At 42.2% G+C, this 21,141-nt stretch overlaps 1 protein-coding gene across 1 annotated transcript in view; it reads left to right on the forward strand.

Annotated features, from left to right (window-relative positions):
- THBS4 (thrombospondin 4) overlaps positions 1-16,342 on the forward strand; it is a 35,080-nt gene extending 18,738 nt beyond the window's left edge. The window contains exons 9-21 of the mRNA XM_029959010.1: positions 2,214-2,366; positions 4,255-4,359; positions 4,598-4,705; positions 6,185-6,344; positions 7,026-7,144; positions 7,916-7,968; positions 9,044-9,237; positions 9,536-9,714; positions 11,172-11,220; positions 11,318-11,514; positions 11,997-12,169; positions 14,067-14,206; positions 16,117-16,342. Of these exons, the coding sequence (XP_029814870.1) occupies positions 2,214-2,366; positions 4,255-4,359; positions 4,598-4,705; positions 6,185-6,344; positions 7,026-7,144; positions 7,916-7,968; positions 9,044-9,237; positions 9,536-9,714; positions 11,172-11,220; positions 11,318-11,514; positions 11,997-12,169; positions 14,067-14,206; positions 16,117-16,178 (1,692 nt within the window). The 3' untranslated portion in view covers positions 16,179-16,342. The remainder of the gene's footprint in view (positions 1-2,213; positions 2,367-4,254; positions 4,360-4,597; positions 4,706-6,184; positions 6,345-7,025; positions 7,145-7,915; positions 7,969-9,043; positions 9,238-9,535; positions 9,715-11,171; positions 11,221-11,317; positions 11,515-11,996; positions 12,170-14,066; positions 14,207-16,116) is intronic.
- The last annotated feature ends 4,799 nt before the right edge of the window (positions 16,343-21,141 follow it).

Genomic DNA, 21,141 nt, shown 5'->3' on the forward strand with positions numbered 1-21,141 from the left:
GGTTGTTATGACCCAAGTGTGGGACCTACCAGTGGGCCTTATTGAACCTCAGACCATTGGCCTCAGCTCATGGATCCAGCCTGTCCAGATGCCTCTGCAGAGCCTTCCTAACCTCCAACAAATCAAGACTCCTGTCCAGTTTGGTGTCACCTGCAAACTGACTGAGGGTGCACTTGATCCCCTCATCCTGATCACTGATAAAGATATTAAACAGGACTGGCCCCAGTGTTGAGCCCTAGGGGACTACCAGCTGAATGTAATTCCATTCAGCACCACTCTCTGGGCTTAACCATCCAGAGAGCTTTTTACCAACTGAAGACCTCATCTGTCCAAGCCATCAGCTGTAGGTTTCTCCTGCAGAATGCTGTGGGAGACAGTGTCAAAGGCTTTACTGAAATCTAGGCAGACAACATCCGCAGCCTTTCCCTCATCCGCTACATGGGCCACCCTGTCACAGGAGAAGATCAGGTTGGTCAAGCATGACCTGCCTTTCACAAACCCATGCTGGCTGGGCCTGATCCTCAGGTTGTCCTGTATATGCTACAGTCTTTCTTCATAGCAAGAGAAGGGTTGGAAGTATCCTTCAGGTGTAAAGGTGGTCCTTTCTGCAGCAAGGTATTACTTAGGCTCCCATTTGTGTTCAGTGTTAGCTTTCCTTGTGAACAACCTAGATTTCTTAGGACTGCTTTCACTGTTCAGTATGTTTGTCTCTTTTTTTAGTATCTAGAACATCTACTGACACATGTTGTATCTTGCTGCATGACTAGACATGACTAGTCATCTTCAGGAAGCCATCAGGCCCTGTCTGCAAAGGGTAGGCACCAAGTGTCCTGCCATCTGTCAAAACAGAGCAATGTGGGGTTTCTAATCCTGTCTCCCTTCAGAAACAGTTTGGTCTGGAAGTGCTGCCTTAAAGGCTATTTTAATGCATACCTGGGCTTTATAAAGGACAAAATATACTGAGCAAATTCATCAGGCTTCAGAAAATACTATCCCAGTGTCCATTAGGATAAAGTGGACGGGTTGGTGTGTTTTATATAGGCCATACCATTTGCATGGTTCAAGGACTATTTTACTCTTCAGTCGTCAGTATATTTTTGTCTTCATCCTGAAAGTATGCAGGCAGCACAGAGTTAAAATTTGTAATGAAGTTAGGATTAGAGGACAAAAATAATGCCTGTCTGAGTAGTAAATAGATTTCTCTATGAGGATGGAACAGGACAGTCCTGACAGTTCCTCCAACAGACTTTGTATGTGAAGAATGAAGTTGTATGAATGACCTCAGTTTCTCAAAGGGGTAGATGCACATGTTTGTCAGAGCTCTGCCCATTTCTGTTCCTTGACATGTCAAAAAATAGTTATTCTCTATAAGGTAAAAAGATTGTTTTCTTTAATTAACTTTTATTTCATAAGTTACAAGTCTACAAATATATCAGACAGAGACAAAAGGCATATTAGATGCCTAAAGAAGACCTCAACTTATTGCATCTATCTGTTTATATCTCATATGATTATTGTCCCAGAACATAATGAGATTCCTTGGCTTAGCAACTTAATGCTCATTTACACGAGAGAGGGCACAAATATAAAGTATATATGTATGTGTCTAGGTAAACCACTGCAAAAAGTTATGTGGATGTTCTTATTTCAGTGTAAGTGAGGATGACTGTGTCTTCAACTACAGAATTCTTTTCTGAAGAAAACAATTTAGCTCAAATTGATTTAAAAACATGTAAGTTTAAAAAATGAAATAAAATAGGCCAAACACATGATGAACTTTCTTATCTCTCTTCGATTAAAAGTTGTGCCCAGTTGAGTTCAAATAAACTGATGGGTGTGGTTTACACTGAAATAATATCATCCAGTATGATTAATCAGATGCTACTTAGAGTTTTACGCAAAGTTTCAGCCACCTGGAAGTGGCTCAGAGTGATGCTGGCAGGGACAAGGCATCATGAAGAAGCTTTTGCTGCTACATGACTTTTCTCTGGCTTAACAAAAGGCTGATCTAAATAAGAATTGAGTGTGTGTTCCAGCATGCACATCAGTTTCACATGGAAAATAAAGTTTGTTCACAGTGCAAGGGGCCTCAAGCAATGAAAAACTACTCTTGCACAGTGTAAGCAGTATGATGTGAATCTCACTCGTGTGCATGTTTTAAAAAGAAAAAAATTCCTGTTAAAAGGCTGGCTGCTAATTTTTTGTTCTTACAGGGGTCTTACCACTGTGGCCAATGCAAACCAGGATATACAGGAGACCAAATCAGGGGATGCCAGGCTGAACGGAGCTGCAGAAATCGAGCCCTCAATCCATGCAGCATCCATGCCCGTTGTATTGAGGAGAGGAGAGGAGAGGTGACGTGTATTGTGAGTTCATAAATTCATGTATTTGTCCAGTGAAAAATAGCCTTTTCTTGGCTGGAACTGAGAAAGTCTTTGTGGTCATTTTAAACAGTTGGATATTTTACTAGGTTGTGGCTCACTGGCCCAGACCAGGTATCTTGCCATTGGTTTGTTCTTGCCACCTGTCTGTAAAGCAGACATACTTGTGTATTGTATTTGTAATTAGGCCTTTGGGAATGGCTTTTGTAGACTTTCTGTAGCCTCCTCAGAAGAAACTGTCAAGTGTCACTCTACAGAAGACATCACAAGGACAAATTCCTCTCCTGGTGCTCAGCTACATAGCTGTGAGTAGGGATCCTGTCTGCATAGTCAACATGCCTGTATTTGCCAGGTGATAGAGATATTTTTGCAAGTGAGATCACAGATTCTAGGCACAGGTAGGCTGTACTGTGCTTAATCAGCTGTGGGAGCAGAGGGGCACCAAGTGGCATATGAACTGCTATTGTACGAGTCTGACTGAAATATATTACTTAGTTTTTCCAGCTAGCAAGGGGAAGCAAGAGACTAATCCCATGTCCTAACTTTGGATGCTGTGCATACTTTTGCTGGCACTTGCTTCGGTCTCATTTTTAAGTACATCTATTTCAAAAAAGAAGAATCCAGGATATTTTAAGTCCATGCTGTAATGGAAAGATTCCTAGGTACTTGTATTAGAGGCAAGTCCTTGATTTAAGGGGAGGCCAGAGTTTGACATGCAGTTTTATACATATATCTTTCACAGAGATTAGGAATTGGTTTGAAACAGTACCAATTGAATTGGCTAGGAGAAACTTGTGTGCAAATGCACTTCCTTTGCTGATGCCAACTTAGTAAAAGTCAATACAGTTTTCTCTTAAAACTTCCTCTAGTTCTTGAGATACTGAGCAAAACACAGTCATCCCATTGATATAGGAGAATTTGATCTAAGCAAGTAAGGCGATAAAATCAGAACATAAATCTGTAGTTGAACAAAGGAGGTTTAGAACTAGTTAATTCTAACTACAGCTTACACAGCTATAAAATGCAGGATATGTCGAGATGTACTGATAGAATGCAATATGTTCTGATCATAAAACTTAAACAGAACAGATTGGCTCAAGAGACTGGAAAATTACACGTACATGTTATAACTGTGCATGAGCACCAAAAAGAGTTCATTTAAAGGACAGTAACTGAGGGTCGTAGAAGACCCCCAAGACCACCCAAAGCTAGAATGACACATACTTTGTATAGGTGAAATTTATGATAATGATTTATCAGAAATATCATGAATATGTAAGCTATTTTGGGGAATTAAAATGAATATTAATGTATATATGAAATAAAAAGGGAAGGATTTTTCTTTGATGGTATGCATGATAGGCAGAATGATCCCCCATGCATCCAGCACTGTCAATAAAGAATGCCTGCTCTCTGAATAAGCACATTGGAGTCAGAAGGTTTTCTTTATTTTCTGAGATTTCAGTATCACCATCTAACCATGGGCCCCTTGCTGAGATGCTAGGTGCATACTCTGTCTATTTTCTTTTACTCCATTTGCAGGTAAGGAACCAAAGTTAGTTCCTGGCCAGTGGCTCGAAGCAATCCATATTTTCAACTGAAATCATTAGGTGTTGCAGGCACATATTCCACTTGACATCAAGTTTTAGCTCTTTCTAGCTATGTCTAGATACAGAGAACTTGAAACAAAGATTCTCTTTCCACACTGAGAGATGCATTGTACCTCACTGCATTGTACCTCATTGTACTTCAGTGCCTGGCCATGATTTCTGTATGCTACTGTTTTCAAGATGGGTGTGGAGTTTCCCTCTTGAATATTTCTACAGTGACTCATTAACCTTTTGATAGTACTACCATGGTGTTTTATTGATAGTGTGGCATTGGCTGGGCTGGTGATGGTTATATTTGTGGAAAAGATGTTGACATTGATGGCTACCCTAACGAAGAACTCTCATGCACTGCTGAAAACTGCAGAAAGGTAAGAAATTCTTTCTTAATCCTCTAATAATTCAGAGCATGAAGGGATGAAGAGGAAGACTGGAAGAAACATGACTAGATGTATTAATCTTTTTTTCAAGTTATTGAATTCTTCTGTAAAGATTCTGTTTCATTGGATGAATCAGTTATTTAAAACAATAATAGAAAAAAAGCCATTCAAATTATGAAAGCATGCAGTTTACCCATAGAACACCAGACTTGCCTCCTTTTTTGTCTAGGACAATTGCAGATTTGTCCCAAACTCTGGACAAGAAGATGCTGATGGCGATGGAATTGGAGATGCCTGTGATGATGATGCAGATGGAGATGGCATTCCCAACGAGCAGGTGCTGTGTATAGATCAGGATGCAGGGGTCTGTGCCAACAGAAGGACTTTCCATTACTGCAGTGGGCAGTGATTCTGAAATCTGACTCATTAGTTGCCAGAGCTTGTTCCATACCCATCACTTTCAGTGACTCCCTAAATCCTGTCTTTTGCTTTTATATAATACTCATTCTTACAAAACGTGAAACACCCAGCCTTAAATCCACCAGTGTATCTGCCATTATTATCTTGCAGCATTTAATTCTGGAACTTTTTGTGTACAGAACTTGTGTTCTTCTGAAACACTCTCCCAAAGCGTGGCCTTCAGGAACATTACTTGCATAATGTCTTTCTTTTTCAAAAGCAGGTTGATCTGACATGTTTCATGAGGGATCCAAACCCTACATAAATTAATGCTATCTTACCAATAACTTGAAAAAGCTTTGAATCATGTCCTCAATGCAGAAGAGGTTTCCATGAGGGTACGCAACTGCAGAACAGATCATAGGATAAATTCAAATTGTAAAAGCTCTTTTGTATTCACCCTGTATTCTTAGCAGCCAGCGGTTGTTCTACATTAAGATCCTTCACTGACTGCTTACTGCACTTCTGAGGAAACAACAAGGACACTTTATCCAGATTAAAAATGTCCACGTGGACCTAGGGCAGACTAAGAATCACAGAAGGTTTGTCTCAGGCTGTTTTGCCACAGAGGCCCACCCTCAATTCTGGTAGCTTAAGTCATCTGATTTTATTAATGTTTATAAGGAAAAATGAATGTTAAATCCTCCTTTATCTGTAAATCTATTTGCAGGTTCAGCAACTCCAGAATCAAGTAACTTCTATTTTGTTGCTGAGTTATGTTCTTCCTCTGTGTATGCAATAGGATGTTGATATGCTAGGTGGGGGTAGAAATTTTACACAACTTTGAAATAAAGTTTTCTCCATATGCCTCCTGATGGACTTTGAGAGCGAATAACAGCTTGTTTGACAAAACAAACAAACAAAAAACCCCCCATCAAAATCCAAACAAAGACTTGTCATTTTGCATCAAAAAGTTCTGCTCTCCCGTGTTTCAGCTTTAGTTTGAGTCTGTACCAGAAGGGGGCACTGGCCTTTCACGGAGAGTGTCTGCAAACCTTGTCGGGGACTCCAAACTGCAGCTTTTGAGAAGGACCATATTAGAAACAGAAAGCCAGGGCACCAAAACAGGTTCCTCACCATGGATACATCCAAAATGAGAATCAGAAGTCAAAGTTGTAAGTAAAGCCTTATGGTACTGGGTGTTTGTGCTTAGGATTTTCTCAGAGTGGTTCGAAGCAGAGCTTTGAGGGAGCAAGTGAAGTCTGATCTGGAGTTAATATTCACATAAAATTTCAAAGTCCTCACACTAATAATTTTTTTTTGAAAGTAGAAATAAATACAAGGATTATATAAATCCACTAAAATAAGAATTAAATATTCAGGGCCTGGCTCATGTCTGATTCTGTGTCTCTTGCAGGATAACTGTGTCTTGGCTCCCAATGTTAATCAGAGAAACAGTGACCAAGATATCTTTGGAGATGCTTGTGACAACTGCCGCAATATCCTCAATAATGACCAGAGGGACACAGATGGTGATGGGAAAGGAGATGCTTGTGATGATGACATGGATGGAGATGGTTGGTGATTTTTCACTTTCAGCTTCTCTGATGTTATTCAAAGTTGCCCAGAGTGTGTATTAGAGTAGGAGATTTCCTGTCACCAGCTGTAGCACATAGTCTTTCTCCATGAAACCTGTGTTTGGAATCCTTTTAGTTTACTTAATATATATCTTTTAGCCTGCGTTGGAAGCACTGAACATAGTAACAGATAAACCAAGCCGTGTTTTATGTATAAGTTGAGGTTGTTGGTCATTCAGCATTTCCTTAAAGCTATAAATGTGTCCCAGAGCATCCAGCTGCCGCCAGTAACTGATGCCCAAGAGCTGCATACTGTATTATTTTCATTGGTGTAGGAGGCTTGAAAGAAGTGAAAAAAATCAAAACCCTTCAAATGTAATAATGAAGATGAAATGTCCTATCCTGTAAGCTGTGATACAGGAACAGGATAGAATGAATTGTATCTAATTAATGAAGTGGGTGTGGTTGGGTGGAAAGCTATTCTTTAGTGAGATGTTTCTAACTACTATTAAATGAATGGATGCACACATAAAAAAGTTTTGCAGTGCAGGCTTCTAATTTCATTGCAAGATTAAGTAGTTGCTGAAAAGGAATAGTGTCTTTACTGTTCTTAAAGTTTATATTGTCCAGTAACAGCTACGGGAATTGTCTTTAACTAACATCCAATCAATTTTTCCCTAGGTATTAAGAACCTTTTGGATAATTGTCAGAGGATCCCCAATGAAGACCAGGAGGACACAGATAATGATGGTGTTGGTGATGCTTGTGACAGCTGCCCTACAGTGAGCAACCCAAACCAGGTCAGCAGGCAGAAAGAAAAAAATATCCTTGTTTAGGGAGAGGTCCAAAAAGATGCAAAGAATGAGACAACCCATGCAGCCATGGTGTTTATATTTTAATAATAAAGTATATCTAGGTATTCAGGGAAGTTTTATGGAGCCGTAGACTCCTCTGATGTGAGAAAGGGGAGGCATCAGTTGTATTCTCATAGCTTGGGATGTTGTTAGGACCTCTGCCCTGCCTGTATTTTCTACTGTCATGTTCTGAAATGTGGGCTGTAGTCCAGTGCCAGACTCCACACAGGGTTGTGATTTCGTTACACTCAATATATCTTTAATTAGGACAAAATCCCTGTGTCCTTATTTATCAAGACTTCCAATGCTCCTAGGTGAGAACTCATTGGAACTTTTCATATGTTTGAAATTCTGATTCTAATGACAAATGTTGGAAACTATAGAGAAACATAGTAGATTTTTAAAACTGCTTAAGAAATCAACCTTTGTTAGAAATGAGGGATACTTATTTTCAGTAGTAGAGGAATCTGTCTAGAAGTGTGCCAGTCAAGTATAACACTGTTTATTCACTGTTTTTTTTTCTTGAATAAAACTGACTTTTTGATTAGATGGATGATGCAAGCAAGAAAATATGTTCTGTAAAACCGATGTTTTCTCATGCTTTTATTGTTATGGCATTGGATTTGGTTGTGTTTTGATTTGGTTGTGTTTTGACTTAATACTGCTATTTTAGTAGATGGCAGCTGATACTGGAACTTGTTCTGTTTCCTTTTGCAGTCAGATGTTGACAATGACCTGGTTGGAGATTCCTGTGATACCAATCAGGACAGGTAAGTTGTCTTGTGGCTTGTAACAGCAGCAGGGAAGTGAAAGAGGCTAGTCTTGAGCTGAAGGATGCCACTGATTCCTGGAGAGCTGTAATTCTTCAGACTAGCCTGGATTTAATTCCAGAGAGATGTTATTTCAAAATCAGTGTTATGATTTATCAGCCTTGTTGGTTCATTTCCGGGTAGCAGTACAGTTGTGGAGCCCTTCGCCCTTAGCCCCATTCACACAGGCCTTCTGTGAGTTCCACTATCAGTGGCTTTCACACGCCCTTGGCATTCAGAGGAGCACATCCTATGACAAATTGCATCGCTTGTATGGAAGCAGTTTCTGCATAACAAGCTCTAGGGGTGGTAAGCCCTCCCCCGTGCTCCTCACTTACAGCAAGAGACAAGGGAAATGATAAATTCTGTGCTGGCACAGATTTTCACCAGCCACAGACAGATGTTTCATCCCAGAGCCATTGGTGGATGCTGCTCTCTGCAACAGGAGTTGCCAGAAGCCCACTTTCACCACGAAAAATGACATGCAGGGGTGTGAGAGTGGTGCTTGTTTTTAAACAATTCTGATTTCAGGTGCTCATGTAGTCCCCCATAAAGTTTCATTCACGCCCAACCTGCATGTTCATGAGCACCAAGACATTTGTGCACAATTTGCACATGGGACAAGGGACACCAGGTGTTCAGCTCATGCTGTCTCCTGGGTGCCTTTTAATTGGTGACACTGCGCTTGTTGGCTGTGCCTTACTTGCCCTTTAGGAGTGGAGATTGTTTGAAATCTTGGGCTCTGGTAAGTTTCCCACACCATGTTAGGCCTCTTTTTCTTTTCCTTATCTGAGTATTTCTATAGCTCCTGGCTCAGTCTTTGTCTTCCTGCCACCTTATCATACAGTCCCTCTTTGTTCATGGCCTCTTTGCAGTTCAGCCACCTGAGCGACAACAGCTTGTATTGCCCCACTGGTCTGCTTCCAGGTCCAGGGGTGCCACTGGTATGTTTCCTGCTCATGTGTCTATGCTGTTGCCTGTGCAGAGGCAGGACCTGATGCTGGTATGCCATTTCTTTTTGTTTCTTCGCTTGCAGCGATGGCGATGGACACCAGGACAGCACAGACAATTGCCCTGCTGTTATTAACAGCTCCCAGCTGGACACAGATAAGGACGGGTTGGGTGATGAGTGTGATGAGGATGATGACAATGATGGTATTCCTGACCTCTTGCCCCCAGGCCCTGACAACTGCAGGCTGGTTCCCAACCCAGGGCAGGAAGATGATAACGGTAAGACAGGCCTTCAGGAGCCATTTCAGTTCTTAGGCACTGCATTCATCTCCAGGCATTAGATATGTGTAGCAAGATCCAACACAGTCACTACATGTGCATACACTCATCCCAAGAGGAACACCAACACACAAGGACCCTTCAGTCAAAGCAGAGGTCCTCAGGTCCCCTTCTCAGGCACTGCAGCCAGCAGGGCTAACACTCCACTTGCTTCCTGGACACCCTGATCCAGTGGCTAGGCCAGGTGTGACTATTTGCCTGCACCATAAATCCGCTTTCACTTCTCTGATGCATTCAGGTGATGGAGTTGGAGATGTCTGTGAGTCTGATTTTGACCAGGATACAGTGATTGATCGGATCGATGTGTGCCCTGAGAATGCAGAGATCACCTTGACAGACTTCAGGGCCTATCAGACTGTGGTGTTGGACCCAGAGGGGGATGCGCAGATTGATCCCAACTGGGTGGTTCTGAACCAGGTAAAAATACACTTTGGTCTTTCTGACCTGTCTGAAAAAGATCATTTGAAAACCACAGTAAAACTGGCTCTGTAGTTGCTGGATCTCTGGCAAACATCGGAAGTGGAAGCTGTTGGTTGGTAGACTGTTTTCAGGAGTAATAATAAAATAAAAAATAAAATTCTTTCTTTTAGCATATGATAGCTTGAAGCTTGATGCTGCTAATAATCTAAAATAATAATAAATAGCTTGATGCTCTTAATAATCTAAAATTACATACTGGCGAGCTTATTCTGGGTGGATTTCATTACTGCCAGAAGGCAGACATTAGACTTTTGTGTCACTCTGTTAAAATATTTCTGTAGCAAACAATCCTTTCCAGAATTTAAAAGTCTGACCTTCTAAATAGCAGAGTATGTCATAGAATTATAGAGTGGTTTGGGTTGGAAGGAGACCTTGGAAGATCATCTAGTTCCAACCCCCCTGCCATAGCCAGGGACACCTTCAACTAGACCAAGTTGCTCAGAGCCCCAGCCAACTTGATCTTAAACACTTCCAGGGATGGGGCATCCACAGCTTCTCTGGGCAACCTGTTCCAGTGCCTCATCACCCTCACAGTACAAAAAAATTTCCTAACATCTAATCTGAACCTCTCTCTTTCAGTTTGAAGCCATTGCCCCTTGTCCTTACATGCTCTTTTAAAACGTCCTTCTTCATCTGTCTTGTAGGCTCCCTTCAGGTACTAGAAGGCTGCTATTAGGTCACCCCTAAGCCTTCACTTTTCCAGACTGAACAAACCCAGTTTTCTCAGCCCTTCCTCATAGGAGAGGTGCTCTATCCCTCTAATCAACTTGGTGGCCCTCCTCTGGACTTGCTCCAACAGGTTGATGTCCTTCCTGTGCTGCAGACCCCAGCTGATGCAGTACTCCACTACTCCTAGACGGAGTCCAGTAACTGCTATTTACACTAAAAAATTTTAGCTTTCAGGAGGCTAACGTGTTCTGAGTCACAGGGAACATGCAATTTATTCCCTTTGCCAAAGTCTCTGTCAAGCCAGCTGGGATGTATATGTCTTCCTTACACCAGTCCTGGCAGTCAGTTTAATCCTGAACTCTGTGTTCAAACTGTAAAAGCTAAGCCTAGGCAAAGCTCTCTTCCTCCCACAACCCTCTCTCCTTGCCCCTCATTTTGGCCAGTTTCAGTGATTTACAGAAGACTGTGGGAGGGAAAGTATTAGAAAACCAGTATGGCCAATTCTACAGTGGGAAAATACAAATCTTTCCTGACTCAGGCAGGTCATGCAAGCAATTGAAACACTAGTATTTTGATTGTAGTTCCCATTTCAATTCAGAACTACAAGTTTTACAGATATGTTGTGAGCAAACAGAGGAGACTGATAGACAGAGTGCTAGAGGGAGGCCAGGCTTAGCCAACCCAGCTTGCCATGCATGCTAACCACCCTGAATTTACTCTTACAGGGCATGGAAATTGTGCAGACTATGAACAGTGATCCTGGCCTTGCTGTGGGTATGTACCCTCTTCTGAGATGCAAGTTTTACAGAAGAAAACGTAGCATATGAACATGTGTTCTGCAGAATTGTTTTTAACCTGTGTGTATCCTCAGGTTACACAGCTTTTAATGGCGTTGACTTTGAGGGCACTTTTCACGTGAACACGGTGACAGATGATGACTATGCTGGCTTTATCTTTGGTTATCAAGACAGCTCTAGCTTTTATGTGGTGATGTGGAAACAGACAGAGCAGACGTACTGGCAAGCGACTCCCTTCAGAGCTGTTGCAGAGCCTGGCATTCAGCTAAAGGTACTGGTTGTGGCTCCCAGCTGGGTACACAGTGGTCACTGCAGCCTGGCTGTGCTTTCCTGCCATGTGTTGGCCATGGGTGAAGCCATCATGCTGTGCAGGGGCCAAGCCATCGCATGTCAGCCATGCTGCTTGACTGCAGTTCTCTATTTGCAACTTGTGTCAAAATGTCAGGCAGCTGCCACACAGCCCTTTTAATGGTACTGTTTTTTAAGGAACTTCATCTTTCCTTTCTTATCAGCTGGAGCATTTGTTTTCTGCAGTGATTGTGCTCTGACCGTAATTGGTCAGATTGCCTCCTCCTCCTTGGTCCAGGTACCCAGTTGCTTTTTCATGCAGGCAGTGGGTGCAGTTATACAACAGAAGTTAGCGGCTTGTGAGCAGCAGGGAGGGTATAGACCTGCTCCCCACTACAAAAAAACTTATGGCTCCTGAAAGTGTCATTTCTCTATGGTCATCATTGGAAAATTGTATTTCTGCAGGCTGTGAAATCCAAGACAGGTCCTGGCGAGCACCTCCGCAACTCCCTCTGGCACACGGGGGACACCAGTGATCAGGTCAGGCTGCTGTGGAAGGATCCCCGAAATGTAGGGTGGAAAGACAAAGTCTCCTATCGCTGGTTCTTGCAGCACAGACCCCAGATTGGTTATATCAGGTAAGAGAGAAAAGGATAGATAAGAGTACAGATACGTCTGCCTGAACTGTTGTTTCTCAACACCTGATTCAGATGATAATCTGAGAGTTTAGATTATGTCTGGTCTTTGCATTAATGAAGCCTTATAATAGCCTTTACGTATTCTAGGATAACAGAATTAATAAAAGTTGTCATTTAAAGGTTGTGAGCCTAACTAAGACGAGTAATTATCATGATGTGATAGATTTGAGATTATTCAGCATATATTCAGAGCTTTGTAATACATGTTATCTATTCTTATTTTGATATTTGAGAGAAAGAAAAAAGTTATTAAAAAAGCCCAAAAATCACCATTTGGGAGGAAACATCTTACTCTGCAACATCCAGCAGAGAAATGAGCAGGAATTATGCTTGCAGATCAAGCATAAAATGCAAAAAATTAACTGCTCTGGCATTGTCAGCTCAGGTTTTAGAACCTTATAATTAGAAAACAAATACAGATAAGTCAGTTGTTTTTAAAAAAAATCACCACCCTGCAGCTGAGATGCAGTAACTTGATGATATAATTACTCCACTTTTCTAGTGCAGAGCATCATCTTCAGTGGTAATTGGAGTGACCATGTTTGACTTTTATGGTAAAATGGATTAAGAACATTTACACTGTCTACTTTTGTGTCCCAGCCACAGGGCAGTAGTGAATAGATCTTGGGCAAGTTTTGTTTAGACCAAGCCGTTTGTCAAGCTGCTTCAGAAGCAAACATCTCCTATGATTGCAGTCTCTCCAGTCAGCCTAAGTAATGGCCCCTCCAAATGGGAAAGGTAGCAAAGTCAGTGTAGTAGAATCCTTCAAAAACTAAAGGCAGCCAAGCCTAAATGGAACATTTGCCAGCTCTCTGTCCACATCTTGCTGTGGTTTGGTTAGGCCAGATGCCACAGACCATTATGTGTCTAGAAAAGGTTTTCTGAGGCTTCAAGGAAGCCTAGGAAAAAATCACTTCAGCCAGCCTCTCCCATGAAAATTGGAAAGACAGCAAGTTCTATTTATATAGTAGATACTTTTGAAGTGCCTCAGCAAATCAGGAAATAAACTCTGGAACATACCAGGAATTGGGTGTTTTTTCTTATTTTATGGAAAGACACAGGAACTTTCTTTCCCTTCACCACGTGCTACTTTCTTGCATGTCTCATCAGCAGTATCCTCATCCACAACAAGGCCCTCCAGGCTCATCATCTTCTAAGCAATTTACCTAGTAAACTTACCCGAAGGCTGAGGACTTTTTGTGGACAGTGCTGCAACAGCTCAGCTGGCTCCTGCCCTCAAATACAGGGCATGTGCTTGGGAGCTGGCAGGTTAATCTCCTTTCACACAGCTATTTGGGAACTTGCTGATGGGTTTTTAACAAGAGGATGCTAGATCAGCAAAACTGTTCCTAGAATTAATCATACTCACATTTTTGAAGACATCTCACAGACAAGTTTAAGGTTCCAAATGGTTTGTTTGAAACTTTGCCTATTAAAAAAAAAAACCACAAAAAAACCTCAGTTTCAAACTGTGTGAGACAATATCCATCTGGCTTTTTTCAACTGATCTAGTCTGGTTCTCCCTTTCTCCTATTATTATCGACTGTGGAAAATTTCAAGAGCTAAAGCTCTCAGCCTGATTGACTAAACATTCCAGGGCTTTTTTAGGATGTGTAGAAACTCCCCAACACACCCTCCCTGGCTGGATCTTGCCACCATGCAGCATTCATTTAGTTTCCAGCCTACAGAGGAGCTAGCTTAACTGCTTTTTCTCCCCTGGGCTAGACAGGAGGGATAACATGTCCAAGGCTAGAATCTCCATGGATAACAACATTTCTTTCAGGAATGTTGCAGCCTTAGAAAAGACCTAATAGAGCTTCTATTTGCTTTCATTAAGGGCAAGATTTTATGAAGGCTCTGACCTCGTGGCAGACTCTGGTGTAACTATAGACACCACAATGCGTGGAGGACGGCTTGGAGTTTTCTGCTTCTCTCAGGAAAACATTATTTGGTCTAACCTGAAATATCGCTGCAATGGTAATACAGCTCTTACTTCCTTTTAGCTCACAACTAGCAAGTGACCATGAAGAACTGGTAGTGTGGCTGTTGGATTAAGCCATTTTGATCCTTTCCTTTGCCTTTCATTTACAAGTTTTTCACAGCTGTGAAACACCTCCCCTGATACCAGCAGCACAGTGCAGCGCTGCTAGATGGGAAGTAATGCCTCAGAGCTGCTCCTCCCAGAGCTGCAGACTGTGCCAACTGAGTAGTATAGCTGTCATCAGAGAATTAGGAACATTATTTAAAACCAACTGACCGCGAGAGCTGTACACACACAATAAATACCTCAGGCCATCACATATGTAGAATGCCTCGAGCTTTGAATAAAGGGTGAAATATACCTGGAGGGCCAGTGGGCTCAATCACTAGGCATCAGTGTCACTCATGTACTTGCTGGTTGCTCCTGTGTGTGCGAGGGGAAGATCATAAAATGCCTTTCCTCCCATGGAGGAATCCTTCTGACTCTGTGGGAGAGTGCTGTCTTGCTTCTCTTGGTGCAAGAGCCTTGCAGCTTAGCTCTGATCTCCCACTATGTAAAATATCTCAAACCTTGATCACTCCACACAGAAGCTGATCGTGTCAGGGTATTTCTGCCCTGGCAGCAGTTCAGCTAGATTGAAGCAGTTCAGCTAGATTCAGCTAGATAGTAGCATCAGTCCCTACCCAGCCTTCAGAAAACAATTTACCAGCCAAGTTGGAATAGTTTCCTTGTCCAGCTCGTGTAGGGGGCTGCATGGCCACTCTGTGGCGTGTTCTGCTGATGGACTCTGGTTCTTGGACATCCGGTACACTAGGCTGGCACTTGGAGGTCAAGGTTAAACAGGGGAACTTCTAGACAGCAGTGCTTACAATTAAAAATTACTTGATATACATCTTAAACAATACACAGTTTCCCAAAGCTGCCACTGAGTCATACTTACCTGGCAGTAAGCAGGCAGCAGGCTTTGCTGCAGGAGCTACAGAAGTTAATGAAACCCAGTCAAAAAGTCTCTGGAGTCCCCAGGTATCTCTGATCTCATTTCAGACAAGTTCCTACATTTGCAGAAAAGGCTTGAAAATAATTTCAAGCCTTAAAAAAATGTTCAACAAAAAGCAAAGGACTTATCCCTTTTTTTTTTCTATATACTGTGTTATGTTTATACAGTTACATCCTTTTGTGAGTTTAGAATTACCCGTCCTGCATCAGGGTGGAAATAATCATATTAAAGCTGATGTCATGCAGTTGAGTTTCACTGCTGTGGCTTCATTGTTGGCTGCAGCTTTAGCTCTACAGTGGGCTCTGTGGCTCTCCAGATAAAATGTTCTGGGACCTGGCAAAGGCGGACTGCAAACAGCACTTCAAACAGAACTTGTAGAACTTGTAGCTACTCTTATGACATTGATCCATCTCCAGCTCCCTTCGCCAAGTCTCAGGTCAGGTCTTTCTGCCAGTTGCTATTTGTCCTGAGGTTAATGTTTTTTGTCCCTTCTTATGGCATGGGAAACCATCACAGGGAAGTTGAATTAGGATACATGAGAAATAGAAATGCTGGCACTGCAAACATGTCTGGTGTGCAGAGCAAGACAACCACTTCTTTTGCCTTTCTAGTCAGCATTTATTAATCAAAGTTTAAGAGTGCAAGGCACAAAGTTTTCAAAAAAATGTAATCTGAAGATTGATAATACTCTGTTGTGGGCTGGCACTATAGCACTCACTGCCTTGTTAGCCTCTCTGTGATTTTCAGTGGTGTACAGCTAAACTGAAAACATTCCCTGTTCATTCTTAAGGTGTAAACAAAAGAGAAGCATGTTACCTAAAAAAAAGAGGAGGTGGCTTATTCATTAATTTAATGGCTCCTTGATTTTGTCAGAAGAGACTAAACTTCTGCATATTTTCCTGTTTTCAGACACCATCCCAGAGGACTTCCAAGAATTTCAAGCGCAGCAATTTGGTGTTGGGGATATTTAAGAAGTAAAAGCAAACTAACATTGCTATTGCAAACAGTAAAACAATATATTTTAAATCCTTATATGATCATTGTTGTCCGAGTGCACATCGCAGCTTTGTTCTCATTGATGTGACTATGTCAGACTTTTTTTTGGTATGAAAGTGAAAATAAAAAGGAGACAAAATAGACCTGGGCTTCAGTTGTTTTCAAATTTGTCCTAAAATCTAGGGAGCAGCATGTAAATGGAGTGACACTTGCTTAAAACATTCTCAGGAAAAGTTTGAATCTATTGCCTTTTTGGATTCAGTATTAAACACGGTGGGCCAGAAAGCAAAATTTTGTCTACCTTGGATGTGTTAGAAACAACAGATTGCATCTGGGCATGAAGTGGTTCGGAGCTGTCTGGCCAAGCCAAGGGCTTCTTAGTAACTTTCCAGTCCTGCTAGGAATAGCATATCTCCTTTGGTACAGTTATTTCTCTAAAGGAGGTAGTATCTCCTTTAGGACAGTTTAATACCTTTGGAGACTCTGTTACCTTTGTCAGACCTCTTCTCAGAACTCTATTAGGCCTCCCAGCCCTCCCACTCCCAGAAAGTATGAGTAACACTACTGCATCCAGTAAAAGCAAAAAAAGCTGCCTGCAGGGCGATGTAGTCACATCTTATGGCTTGCACAAGACTGAAACAAAAGAAAAAGACTACGGAGATAAATGCAGAATCACCTAGACGGAGAAAATAATCCTTTCACATAAACAAAGCCAGGCTTTGACCTGCTGTCCCCATTCAGAGCAGAGCTCTATTGGCAGGTACTGCAATCTCATGCAAATAAATTGCCAAGTTAAAACCCCAAAACACTGCATTAAGCATTAGTAACCATTGGAAAAGGACTGGAATTGTATCACAATGCAGTCTATAATCTGAAGTGCAGAAAGGTGTTGATAAAGTGTGCATTTCTACTACATTCTTTTTAAAAATGGAACTAGGAGAGGAAGGGAGGACAAGCTCCAAGGACCGCTGAATAGAAGGATATTGCAGCTTCTAGGATAGTTACTTTAAAAAGGACAGTGGGAAACAGCACTTCAGCCTGGGGGGAGGAGAAAGAAGGAAATAAAAAGGGAATCAGAAATAGCTCTGAGAAAATAAACACTCATAGCTCTTTCCCAGCCCAAGGATACAGGTGAAATGCTGAGTATAATTATCAGGTAAAAGTATCAAAACAACAAAAGCTTCCTGTTTTCAGTACAATAAATATACCCTTAAGGATATTACAAGCTATCAAAGGCTTTGACTACTGGCAGACTTTTCTGTGTGGGCTTGTCCACCATAGCCAATGTTTCTGGAAGCAGGGTGGCCCTGGGACCTGTCCCATGAGGGATCCCAGAGTCCTGCAGCAAAGAGCATGATGCAGGAGCATTCCTCTGGCTCAGTGCTTCACGGTGAAAGGTCCTCCAGTTTCAGTCCTCCTTTGCCCTTGGCTTCACAGCTTCACTAAACCCAACTTCACTCATCAGGTTTTCAGAGGACTGAAAGGCTACTTACTTTGGAACAACAGAGAGGCCATTGTCAAAATATGTTTAAAAAATGAGGAAAAAAATGTATTTTTCTAGTTGAACATGGGTTGTAACTGCAGTATTGTTCATTTATGAAGAACACACACTGTAAAGCAAATTTATGTCTTCCTTGTCACACATTTGCATTTCACTGATGGAGCCCCTTCTCCAGGCAGAATTCCTCTCTGAACAGTCTGGCCACAGACTGGGCAGAAGGCAGTCACTTGTACTGTGCTCACACACACACTGGTGCAGAAAAACTGGGGCCTGCAGTGCACACATTTTGCACAAGTGATCTCCTTACAGTGGATGCAACAGGCCTGGCCCACCCTGACCCGTCTTCAGCACATACAGCACACACCAGCTCCAAAAACATGATTGCAGCAGGCCTCTGAATCCTTCCCAGCCTCCAAACCTCTGCTCAGCCCTCCCGTCTGCAGCTGGAGCCTCTGGTCCTGCTACAGCGGCTGGGAGGGAGCATCCTGGGCCTCTGCCATAACAGTTGGCTTACCACTGTGAAGCTTGCCGATTTCCAGGCTCTCTTCTGTGCCACGGCCACTGGCCACTGGAGAATGGAAGGTGAGATACAGGCTCTGGCTCTTGAGCTGTTGTCAAAGGTAATTGAGTGAAGCTGTGAACCTCTTACCTCCCCTGGCAGAAAACATACTGGTTTGCTCTACTGGCAGCCACAGAAACAAATCGCAGCTCAGATAGCCACAACTTTTCCTTCGTTTCAGAAGGTGCTGTTGGGACCTTATGATGGGATGCCAGAGCTCACTATGTCTGTTGTATTGACACACCAAGAGCTGGGCAGCTTGCAAGCTCAGGAAGAGTGAAGTCCAGCTGTTGCAGACAAATATTTGCCTCAAGAAGATGAGAGCTTGGGAAAACTACCCCTCACATTCACATCAGGGATTGTGCAGTCCTTGTGTAAAAGAGTGTAAACTAGCTTCTCTAGCACCATGACCCCCTTCTGGACTATTGTGCAATGCAGACATAGCTCCATGTGTGGCCTCTGGCAAGTGAAGACAGTGCAATCCCACATCTTTAAAACTGAACATACAGCTCTCTCTCTTGCTCCCACCACCTGTGCAGCAGCTGTTACTACTCTGGAGCTCAGAGTCCTGTAGCTCCTGCACCAGGGTCTAACATCTCAACAAAGGTTAACTCTATCCTGTGTGCTGCAAACACCATGGCAAACACACTTCAAGTGTTTCCGGTCCTTGAAGACCACCTTCTGTTTTGAATCCCAAGAACGGAACATCCTGCCAGGATGCTGTGGGGCTGGGTGAGGGCAGAGTGGGCAGACTGGTGAGAGGCTGCCAAGCAAAGATAGTCGGCTCTCACAACCCTTTGACACCACTCAAGAACCCCTCTCTGCTTTGCACTCAGGTCAAAATGCATGCTTCCCAGCTACAGGGCACCAAAATTCTCTCATGCACCAGACCTGCACAGAGAATAGCAGCCACCACTGGACCCTTGGAAGCTTGGTCAGCACAGGGAACTGTGTCCTGGTGTGGGTCTGTTAGAGCCTCTGGCATGGGTGCCACCACTACCAGCAGGCAAGCTGCGGTGCTACCAGTACCAGCAGGCAGGCTGCAGCAGGCACATGCTGAAACAGGACATGGATGGTGAGAGGCAAGAAACCTCCATGGAAACAAAGCACTTTCCCTGGTGTGGATCTAGGCATGTCAAATCCAGCAGCGACCCACTCTACTGTCTGGGCAAGTGCAAAAAAAAAAAAAAAAATCAGACAGCTGTGTTTCAAACAAATGCACAGGCTTCAGTGCTACACCAGCCTTGAAGGTATTTTGTTTGCATTGTCAAAGTATCTGACACATCTCAAGGACCAGGATTGTACGAAACAGATGTCACAGACAAATCTATGCAATCTGTCATTGTCCAATATTATGCTCTGGAGAAATACAAAAATAACATGGACAGTGAAGTCTTGTAATAATAGTGGTTAAAAAACATCCAAATTCAGTGACCGAAAAGATCAACCAATTTACTTTTACTGGCTCAGTAACTGCTTAGCTCATATATTTAGATACTTTTTAAGTTTCTCCTAGACTGAATAGACTTTTCAACTTCTATGTATCACAACAATTAATTTCAAATGTAAGAAAAATTTTATTGGTCCATTAATCTATAACAATAAATTCACTCAGTATACAAAAGGAAGTGTCCGTAAAAACCATTAACATGCTTTATGAAGGTAAAGTTGTTAACTATTTTACAATGAAGATATTACAATTCTGAAATCTTTACCAATCCTTAAAAGTCAAACTGTTACAGTTGCTACAGATCACAACACTAGCAAAAAATAATTAAAACTAGCAAACCTCCACTTCACTGAGCTACAGCTTATTAAAATAAAACCACACATACATGCCAAAAGGTTCCCTTAAGATACTAAGAATCTTGAAAAAGACTAATTAAAATCCCCTCACTATTAAGAAAATGTGTTCATATTTTGACTATTTTGCATCCAGTTTTTGAACATGGCATATATGAGACTGAGCACCATGCACTAGTGGTGAACAAAAAGCAAGACAGTGAACCCATAAATTCCTACTTAATCTTTTCTCAGCTTGTATGTTACAAGTGGAATGATTTTCTCTGGAAGTTAATTCTTCTAGCTTTCAGTGTGCATAGATGTCAAATGACACCTAAGCACCCAGACTTGAATCAGCAGAGGAAAACCAAAGCTACAGTATGATCAACAATTCAGTATTTCCCCATAGCTTTCCAAAATTCTTGGCTTTGCACTGAGGCTTCTTTGGCAAAAACACGGCTGCAGTGCTGCACCTTGCAGCTCTGGTGAGCAAAAGCCCTGGAAGCTTTAAGCTGCTGGAGTGTTTTCAGGGCTGATGACTATGGCTCCAAACAAGTCTCTGCAAACAGCTGCACGCTATGCACTGACAATTACTGGAGACTGGCAAACAGGGAGGGAAGTCAATGTGGCTTGTATCTGAAATAAATTCCAACTTTTTAAAAACAACATTAATGAACAGGTGTGAAATTAATCAAATCCAGGTTTGATAAAAAAAACAATCAAAACAGGATTTAAGATTTAAACCTACAGAATTTCTTTGGGCACTAGGAAGCAGTCATCATGCCAGTCTCTCAAAGTTTCTACTTCAAACCCTGCACAGTGTGTCTGCATCCCCATTGTGGAGCACTTGGGCATTCTGCCATCAGGATGTTGAAAATGCAGAGACATACCAGTTCCCAAGCTACATATCTTGTTATGAGTACAAAAAGCCAAAGCTTTCGAAGCACTTGACCCCTGGCATTCCCTTGTACAGTCACATGAAACACTGAATTCTAACTACTCTTTATGAAACTGAAGACACAAGTAAAATGTCCTGGTGCTGATTATGTATTTCCCTCTGACAAGAATTTGTAGGCCACTTCAGAAAACAAAGAAG

The sequence above is a fragment of the Manacus vitellinus genome, unplaced genomic scaffold (assembly GCF_001715985.3).
Source record: "Manacus vitellinus isolate BGI_N305 unplaced genomic scaffold, ASM171598v3 scaffold_18_pilon, whole genome shotgun sequence".
Lineage (NCBI taxonomy): Eukaryota > Metazoa > Chordata > Aves > Passeriformes > Pipridae > Manacus > Manacus vitellinus.